The sequence below is a fragment of the Cataglyphis hispanica genome, chromosome 5 (genome assembly GCF_021464435.1).
Source record: "Cataglyphis hispanica isolate Lineage 1 chromosome 5, ULB_Chis1_1.0, whole genome shotgun sequence".
Classification (NCBI taxonomy): domain Eukaryota; kingdom Metazoa; phylum Arthropoda; class Insecta; order Hymenoptera; family Formicidae; genus Cataglyphis; species Cataglyphis hispanica.
The window spans coordinates 5,158,452-5,168,938 of NC_065958.1; the positions used below are offsets into that span (position 1 = coordinate 5,158,452).

Below are 10,487 nucleotides of genomic sequence, written 5' to 3' on the forward strand. Positions count from 1 at the left end.
CGATAAAAAAATGCTTGATACATACAAAAAACTTAATCAAGTTGACCTATTAATTGAAGCTGCCTAAATCTGAATTATCTTAAATTATTTGTGGGAACTTATGGTAAGGCGGTAAACTCGATTGTTAATTTTTATTAAATATAACTATTAGAAATTTAAATTAAATTGCAAAATCTTGGAGTTTGTAATAAATTTAATGGAAGTGTAGATATGATAGCTTTTATTGCTTTGTATGCAGATGTAATTACTGAGAAAATCAGCATATAAATTGTTAACCTAGCGCCTATTGTCGATTGTTATTCTCTCAAGTTACGAGCAAGCTGTAAGTTACCCGACGATATTAAAGTATGTATGAAAAGATAGAGTTGTGGGCTCGACCGCGGAACGAGTAACGAATCGGGAACACGGAACGGTCTGATACTTCACGGCGCGATTGCATGATGTTGATTGTTAATTTATCTACGCGTAAGTCGCCCGCCATAATTAATCACTATCGCGAGAATAATGCAGACGTTACATCGGATATGAATATCACACATTCGATAGTAGCACTAATGACGTGACGTCCATACAGATTCCAACGCTGCAATTAATCCGATACTAATCTATCCGTATTACATCGCAATAACAATGAAAAATAAATTAATTTTATCCATTAAAACGACAAGCATAGAGCAATATATTTTTTATTTTAGAAAAGAAACTCGTTTTGATTATGCACACTCTCTTCGAATTAAATCGGTCATTGTACAGGGAAGTCAGCTCGCGCCTTTTCCATAATTAATAGGAATGCATAATTAATAAAAATGCAATTAATAAGAATTAGTCCCAGCTAAAAATTATCGCCACGGTTTATGACGAGAGTAAGGAGGTATCTCGGTTCATTCTTGTACGCATCGGAGATAAAGGGGCCTCTACTGAGTTCGATGATCTTCACGCGCGGTGAGCCCCGCGTTTCCGAGATCTCTGCCTTATCGATTACCATATCGAGGTTTATCACGAGGTTTAGCCACGCTCTAATACTTTAATAAAAGCTCTGATAGAAAATTATGTTGCGCATATGCGCTCTCTAGCAAAATGGCGTGAATTACAAGTGCAAATTACAATAATTACTCTCGAATGCTAATGATATCATTCAATAGATTGGATATTGTTACAATTTATTTGTAAATTTTCTCAATAATGTAGATATATATATAATTATAATACACATTTGCATGTCAAAATTGCAGAGGCATTTATTGAATCTTATAATATTTGCAAACCTAATGAAACTTTTTCTATAAATTTTCTACCTTACCAGATGTGTCCTATTGGTTAATAATTGATTAATTATTTTTTATCTTACTTATTGATTAATAAGATAAAAATAATCATCTCTTTGTAAAACTTTTAAGAATAAGTATTGTTATAGAAAATAAAAATTTTTTATATATTCGCAAAATATTTTTTTACAGATCTATGAAAAAGTATAGCACAAAACCAAAAATGTAAAATAAAAAACTGGATTTGCAATTTTTCTTTATATTATTCGTAACTATAGAGCGAATAATTAAAGTTATATTTCATTTGTAAATGATGTAACTTCCAATAAGCAAAATTTACATAAAAATTTACCTTTCTTTTCGCTTAGGAGGAAGATAGTTAACCGAGTAAAAACGTACTTACTTCCAGTGAGGCAGTCAAGCCGACGTTTCTGCAACATACATAGAATAGGATGCACGTAAATTAAAGCCTAAATGAAAATTTCATTTAATGAATTACATTCTACAATGATTGAATAATAGCATTCGGCACGAACTTAAAGAGGCAATAATTGAAAAACTTGGTAAAATTAAAAAAAGAGTCATATAAACAAAAGTGTACCTATACATGCGCAAAATATGTTTTATCTCGAAAAGTGTCCACCAAATAAAGTTAAATTTATTCTTAAGATAATTTGCTTGCTTTATAAATAATAATCAAATGCACTCACCTCATAATCACATGTTGGCAGATTCACGTTCTTTGTCTGCATCTTCTGTAAATAGAACAAACAATGACAATTCAAATTTTAAAAGTTCTAATATTTACCCAAATTAATATAAACTCTAAGCATTTTTTTAACAATATTCTCTCTTACAATATTTGCCTAAATTGAAATATAAAGTATTATTGTAGTTTTCTTAATTTTTTAAATATTTCTTATATAAATCAAAAATACACGCATCTTTATACCGTAAATTTTAAATAGTAAACAAAAAAATGTTCTATATTAATTAATATCTTATAGCTAAATATCGTCGAAAGTTTTTCTGCGCGAGCATGTTTATAATATATATGCGATCGATAGTAGCGGAAAAAGTGTAAGCGTCGTAAAACTCAAAACAACAATAGCACAAACAACAATAGCGACAACAAACGATTCTGGTTTCTACGGCGATGGGCAAAACAGTAACACCGTGACTGTGGCCGCCATGCGGTATATACGGCATGTTTTATGAATCGAATTTGCAACCCAACGGACTCACGTGTAAACAAGGGCCTCCGGGCAAGACTCCGAAGAGAAAAAGAGTGCCCTTCGGTTCCGTGACCCGCAGCCATTATGCCGCGCAGCATTTTCTCACGAAGATACTCTGCTCTAATTATATGTCTAGCCTCTGCTCCTGAAATCTACGGCTTTATTGCTAAATATGCTCGCGCTACGAGAACTGAGTTCGAGAAAAAATCTAATTTCTACTTCGTGTTCCACTGTACTTAGGGACCCCAAGTTTCGCGGGACCAATGGGGGGGGTTGCGTACGGGCTGCGACTCCAGAGAGAATCCCGGCGCGCGGTATAATCTTGGGGTTAATCGCATAATCTCTGATGGCCGTGACATCGTAAACGCGGGCGCGCCAACAAGCGAGAGCGTCCGCTGCTCCTCGTTCGAGGAGACGCCCAAAAGCGTTTACACGTAATTAAATCCTTTTGCCAGCACATCTGCAATAACGCGCTCTGAAAGCATTTCGAACGTTTCAGAGATCAGTAAATAACTGAATATAATAGGTAAATGGATTCGTTATTATTCGTTTATAATTAACTATTTAATCACTCTTATCAGTTCGGGAATATTTTAATATTGCCGGCGAAATGACATATTTGTCTCAATAGATTGTGATACATTGATAGTGATTATTATAATAGTAATATACATATATAGATAATATATAGATTATTGTCCTCTGTGAAATACTTACGTTTTATGTAATGTGAAATTTTTACATTTAATTATTTAAAGATATTTTGTTCTCAGTATTATCTTTTTTAATAATTTTTTCAAAAAACATGTTAAATAAGACTTCAGATTTTGCTTAAGTAAAATCTACAAGAAAATTTAGAAGAAATTAAACTTTGTTACTTATTAACAAAATTTTTTATAAAAAGTTTGCTACATCTATAACCATTTTTAATTTGACAATTATCGATATTAAAAAAGTATTAACATGAAAAAAAAATCAGTTTTGACATAACCATAAAACTTTTATATTTATGAAAAATGTGATCATATATTTTAAGTCACAATCAACATTATATATTCACACATATATAAACGAAAGAGTTAAACCGTAATATTTATAGCTTGGTGACTCTGATTTTGAATGAGGATCGAGTACGTTTGTTCGACGTTCGTAAGCCAAGCAAAAGCCATTGTGTCATACATAAAATACGTGATGTAACGAATAAAAAGCTCGAATACTGGCTCATAAAAAATCGAGAACGAATGCACTTGTTTATAGAACTCCAACAAAAAACTAGAATACTACTGTTTCCAATAATGAATATGAGCTTGTATATAGCGTATGTATGTATGTGCGTGTATATCCGGCGTATGCATATGTATATCGCTACACGCCCGATAATCAACCGAATTGGTGGAATCGTGCGCTGTATCTGACAGGATATCCTTCATCAGCCTCAGTTAGGATGCTTTTTTTTTCGTGGTAAAAAAAAAATCTGGTGCAACATATCCGCTCTTTCGCAAAACTCGCCTCGATAATTTCGATTGGCCTACCTGAACGACCTCGTCGAACTTAGACTGTTCGATCGAGAATTTAAATTGAAAAATTCATCGTACGTGGAATATCTTCATCCTTGACGGCTGAATTATCAAATATTTTGAATTATCATGATTGTATGCAATATTTAATAATTGTAATTAAGCAGTAATAGTAATTAAACGACAATATAAAACCAATTATCTTCATTGCAACTTAATTATTTTTAACATTAATCCACAAATCTTGTTGTAAAATTTTAGAAAATGGTTTATTTATATGTAAAGAAAATCTCAAATTAAAATATTTTAAAGTTAACAAATGAAACTTTTAAAAATTTTGTAATTAATATTGTTTTGTTGGATATTAAATCATAATTTCATTTCTTGATTAAGGCAATAATATATAAAAATTATAATGCATTAAATAAAATTTATAAATATATATAGATAGTAAAACATATAAACAAAAATTAAATAAAAATAATATTAATAGATTTATGTCATTACTTAAGCTAATAACATTGATAGTATCAATAAAGATTATCGAATTATGCAAATCATAACGAATGGCAGGACGTATTAGCAAGGAAAATAAATGAGATGCAAACTCGCATGTCTTCTCAATCATATTTGTGAAAGAATATACAATATTTATTGGACATACAAAGTATAAAGTACGATATTTTGAGAGAATAATTCATACTTAAGCGCATTCCTCTCTTAGATTTTCTGAATGTAATTAATATACAGATTTATTTGTGGGCGAATATAGTGGAACTGGTTAATTTCAAACTCGAATAGCGACTATCTCTGCATCGTGCGAGTTTATTCTTGCTTTGATATCAAAAGTTTAATAGACTACACAAGTCGTACGATAAAGCTCTCAGGCGTGGATATTTTCTATGATAATGAAACTCTGTGACACCTGTCGGTCGCATGTGTATTCAATTAATTTATTCGCTGAGCTGTCACCGATTCTCGCAATATCTTTCAAACATTTCTCTGATGTAAGAGCATTAAGCACAAGTTCAGTACTTACGCTTATATATTATTTAATAATATTTTTTTAAATTTAATTAATTTTTTTTATTAAATTAATAATTTAATTAATAAACATAATTAGCATTACATCAGATGTATAACCAACATAAGTAGATGATTGATCAAAAAATATTATATTTATGCTCTGTAATTTTTTTTTATTATTATATTACCTGTTTATATTTTATTATTTGCAATTTATTATCAGATTTAAACAAAATTTTTTTTTATTTGTATGATTCAATCAGTCTACCACTTTTCGTTCATACATATATCAAATACAGCATACTCTGTGGCATATAAAGTTTATTTTTTGTAGCAAAATCAATTATAGAGATTTGTTGGAAAATATACTCGTCGATTATTTAATATCTTTTAATTATCGTTATTGTGATTTTCGGCTGTAAAAATCAAATTTTTAACAGAAATTAAATTATTGAGCAAATATACTGCATTTAAAAAAAAAAAATAGATAATTCAACGTTTCTCTTTACTTCTTATTAATATGAAAGCATTGTAATGTCGCCATTCGAGTTTCGACCTCTGGAGGCCGCGCTTGTGCTTAGAATTATAATTTTATTGAGAATGAAGATTCTTGGAAGAATCCCCCAGGCATTCCACACCGCCGTCAATCGAGGATGTACGATACGATCTATGATAAGGAAGCACAGACTTGACTTTACTAAAAATTGCTTTCACGTCGAGCAAAGACCTTTGTATAAAAAAATCTTTTCTTTCTTATGTCATACCAGCTCGCGATTATTTGATTTATCAAAGATGTCTTTTCTTAAATTGCAATTGAAGTTTTCATTCTTTTTTTGCCTAAGAAATTTGACGGATAGTAAAGCTAATATAATATACATATATTGTCAAATATAAAAAACTTATAACGTTATTAGAATTAAATATATACGTATTTAAAATTTATTATGAAAAATAAAATTAATTTTTTTCTACACATTTTATTATGTTAATAACTTTTTATAGAATGATACAGTGTCATATATTTTAATTTTTATATGAAATATCTAATAGATTAATTTTGTATTTATTTTCAAGATGAAACCGTGTATAAAAAAAAAAATAACTACAGTACCTTATCTTTCTAACAATCGTTATAATTATTTTTACAACGACTGTTTGTAACATCGCAATAAAACTTTCATATTAATAAGGGTTTTTCCATTACTAAAAGTATACGTAAAATTATTATTTTTTAATTCGCAATATAATATTATAATCATATACAAATCAATCTTATATAACGTAGCAATTATATTATATTTATAGAAATATTACACAAATATTGCGAGAATTTACAAATGTCGAATGAAGAATCAAGAAATCTGCTAATGTGGCATCGAGCTTGATTATAATTTTACGTCAATTTTAATTAACGATCTCGATTATATTCTTAGGTGTATGTATGCATTACGTCCGTGAATATATGCGCATTGTGCATCAGCCATGCGTTTTAAACGGTACTGCAGCAGCATGCGCAATACATTACGGAGTAACACTGTTTCTTTTTTTTCCCGCCAGCTTAAAAGATCTCGCTATATGGTCAATGCGAAGCACGCACCGCGGAGCGTGATACTCGTCGGAAGTAACCGACCCGTTACAATTGTAAATCGCTTCTTCCCGCGCATCGTGACTTTTCTACTTCGAGGTAAACAGCAAGGACAAATATCATCGGATTGAATATTTGTTCTTCGTGGTACCCTCGCCCATACGTACGTGTTTGAATTGTTAATCGAGTTTGCGTAATAAAAATTGCACATTGGCCGTTGGCGCCGATTGTCCGATAAAAAAAAAATATTGTTCAAAACATGTTCGTTCCACCGCGAGCCACACTCGTGATAGATACTAGCAGAATAAATTATAGCAATTACGCAAATTAAGCAAACTACAAATAATTAAACTTACTTACAAATTTATAATAGAATGCTTTATGAAGTCAAATTATAATAACTTTACTTGTTGAAATTTTCTTGAATATCAATGTGCATACACATAAACACATATATTCCGATAACTAAGAAAATTACAAGTAAAATTATAAGTAAATTGCAAAATTAAATTATAAATAAATTTTTATTTTCATGTTTGACACCTTTTTATTGCCTTTAATTTTAATTACAAAGAAAAAAAATAACAATAATGATGTTTTGTAAAAATCAGTGATTTTTAATTTTTTCATTTGTAAAAATTTAAAATTGCGTAATTGAAATATTTATTTTTTCTAAAATAAACAACTATTTCACATTAATTAAAACGAGCGAGTAAGCGGAGATAAATTCATTTCATTATTAAATGACACAATAAATATGTTACAGCTATACAGGTAGGTACTATTTGAAATTATAACCTTAACGTTTAATTTTATCAACTTTAAATGGATGTAAGAGATAACGACATTATTTAATTACTTTCGCGTATTGTTGTATATTCTAGAATTATACCCATAGAATTAAAACTGCATTAATGAACGCATTGTATCTGACATTATTTTTAAAACATTAATTAATAAAAGAGATTTTGTCCAATATTCACATATAAAAAAAGTGTAGGTACGTGCGATCAATCGATGTCACTTAATAGAGGTGTTATCAAAAAATAGATCGATAAAAAAAAATTGGAAGACCTCAAATATGTAACATGATTATTAACGGGGATGTTCGTGACAGATATTGCGGATTAAATTGCGATTACAGGATCGAATATAGCGACTGAATATCAAAATGATATCATGCATGTTCGTCCTGCACATCAAATATTCGTAACACAATGGTTAGTCTAGCGACTAGTTTGAAATTTCGCTTTTGATTCTCCGATCTACAGTCCAAGTAAAATATTGGCATATACGCGTACTGGATTTTACCATTATCGACGTGAATATGCCTCTTATGTACAAATCCGATAGTTGGAAATATGTTGATTAACGGTGGATTTGCCGTCGAACGATGCGTAACGCCATCCTAGTTGCTCGCATGTGCAATAAGTAGAAATTAGAAACGATGTTGCGTGCAGCAACTAATTATAGTATAATCATTTCGATGGTTCAGCAATTAGAATGCGTAAAAATTTTCAGCGGAATCAAATGCTTCAGACAGGATATTAAGTGCATGAATAATTTTAAGTGTAACATATCGAATAATAAAATAATTTTTCCTTAAAAAAACACTGAGATAAATAAGTGTAGATAAAAATGAAATATTAGAAAAATCTGGCAAATAATATTCCAAACGGAATTGATTATATGTGCGTGTACATAGTAAAATAAAAATAAAAATAAAACGTGCATCTTTAAATACGTTAATCTACAAGAAGGAGATATTTACAATCTCTACATTTTAAATTTCCATATCTATTGTATTGATGTTCTGGCAATAAATGTTCTTAATGGATTTTTCCTTTATATGCCGTTTTCTTGATAAAAAAGAAAAGCCATTTTCAAATAAGATCGAGAGATCGTGAATTTTTATAATGCGTGTTTCCTTAATGTTCTTAGAGAATCGTATCCTCGAAAAACAGAACTATCTTCCTGGTTCTTAAGCATCTCTTTGCAGTAATCATTATAAAATGGGTTAATAGACTACTTTAATGTTATGTAATACCGTAAAAGATACTGTAATACATCTCTCGATAAATGTTCTTTTGAATTTGAGAAACATTTCAAAAGAAATAATTCTTAAGCGCGATGCTATCTGTTTTAAGCATTATATAATATTCTACGATATAACATAAATAAGTACTATATTATATATATATATATATATATATATATATTATATATATATATATAATTTATTACACGGAGAAATGGGTTGGAAATACTTAATTTGATCTTTATTCAAAATTTAAGATCTCTTATTTCAATGCCTTATAAGGATTATCATATATTGCTTATACTCTATTGCAACAGAAATACAGAAATATTTAATTCAATCTTTCTAAATTAATTTATCTTAACATTATGATTTTGTTTTAATATGTCAAGGTTATAATTTCTACATAACAATTTCCATTTTTAAAGCTTTATTTAAAGATTTAGTTTACGCATAATATTCCTAATATAATTGCGATGGAAACGCAAAGATGTTATGACCCATTTGTTTTAAATTTTTTAAATAAAAAATTGATGCGGTCAATTACAAAAATAAACTATTTTTTGGTCTTTTACTGAATAGAGAAATGCAGAATGGTGCAAGCTCGCAGTGGAAAAAGAGAGAGCTGAAAATATTCCGAGAGATGATTTATCTAGATAGTCGTTTTCTTGCAGGTTTCACCAAGGGAACGGAGCGCATTCAAATTTGCATCAAAACCGACTGTTGCAGTGTTCGATCGATATTTACGGCATGTGAATATCAAACGAATACAATTATATTATCAGTGAGGAATAAACTACTAATAATGAAAATAATGAAAATAATGAAAATGTGAAAATAAGAAAATTATAAAATAAATATATTATAAAATTAAAATAGTTAATATAAAATTGTATTAATAATTATCTAATAAATTTAACATTTTATATTTATTATATATATATATATATATATATATATATATATATATATATATATATATGTGATCATGAATATCATAATATATATCTATGATTTTTTTATACCTTAAAATAATATCTAATTATAAAAATAATTCTTTGCCACGTAACTGTTTGCATTAAAATTAATATAAAAATACTCTCTATAAATACGATTGAATTCAAACTATTTTATTTTATAATTTTTATTTTTGATATTGCAGATACGCATGGAAAAATATATCTCATGACAAGTATCAACACAAAATTATACTGGATATTCAATTAACATGTGAAAATATTAAAAACTTGTTCACATGTCATAACGATAAATCACAAGAATAAATTATGTACACGAATAAAGAGACAGAATTCGTATTAATGTAAAACGCGCACATGCACATAGATTATCAAAAATATATTCTATAATGAATTAATGCTATCTCGTTCTATTATTCCTAATAATAAAATAGAATTATTTTTTGAGAGAGAAAATTTATTATGAACAATAAACTTACCAGTACTCGAGGAAATTTCCACAACGCGTGTTACTATACACAACATTCAGGGACTCTCACATTCGATTATTCTAACACAAAATATAATTTGCCCGCGTTTTTCACGGAAATATAGCTCGTATATTTTTATACACAAAATTGTTTGTATATAACAAACTTTAGATCACGACGGGATAAATTTGTATTATCACCGTAGAAATTATTCCAACAAAATTAACAAACGAATATGTAAAATAAATTTTGCGCGAAATTATGTGCGCGAAAAATATTATGAAAAATAACAACGCCGATCAATATATATGTGTAATGCATTCATAAATTGTAGTTGGTGTAGAAACTTTTTTTTTAGACGTTAGAAATTCATT

At 29.0% G+C, this 10,487-nt stretch overlaps 1 protein-coding gene across 1 annotated transcript in view; it reads right to left on the bottom strand.

Annotated features, from left to right (window-relative positions):
* LOC126849485 (uncharacterized) overlaps positions 1-10,189 on the bottom strand; it is a 55,939-nt gene extending 45,750 nt beyond the window's left edge. Inside the window, exons 1-3 of the mRNA XM_050591365.1 lie at positions 10,123-10,189; positions 1,976-2,020; positions 1,669-1,696 (exon numbers count right to left, since the gene is read on the bottom strand). Coding sequence (XP_050447322.1) covers positions 1,669-1,696; positions 1,976-2,017 — 70 coding nt within the window. The 5' untranslated portion in view covers positions 2,018-2,020; positions 10,123-10,189. The remainder of the gene's footprint in view (positions 1-1,668; positions 1,697-1,975; positions 2,021-10,122) is intronic.
* Positions 10,190-10,487: the final 298 nt, after the last annotated feature.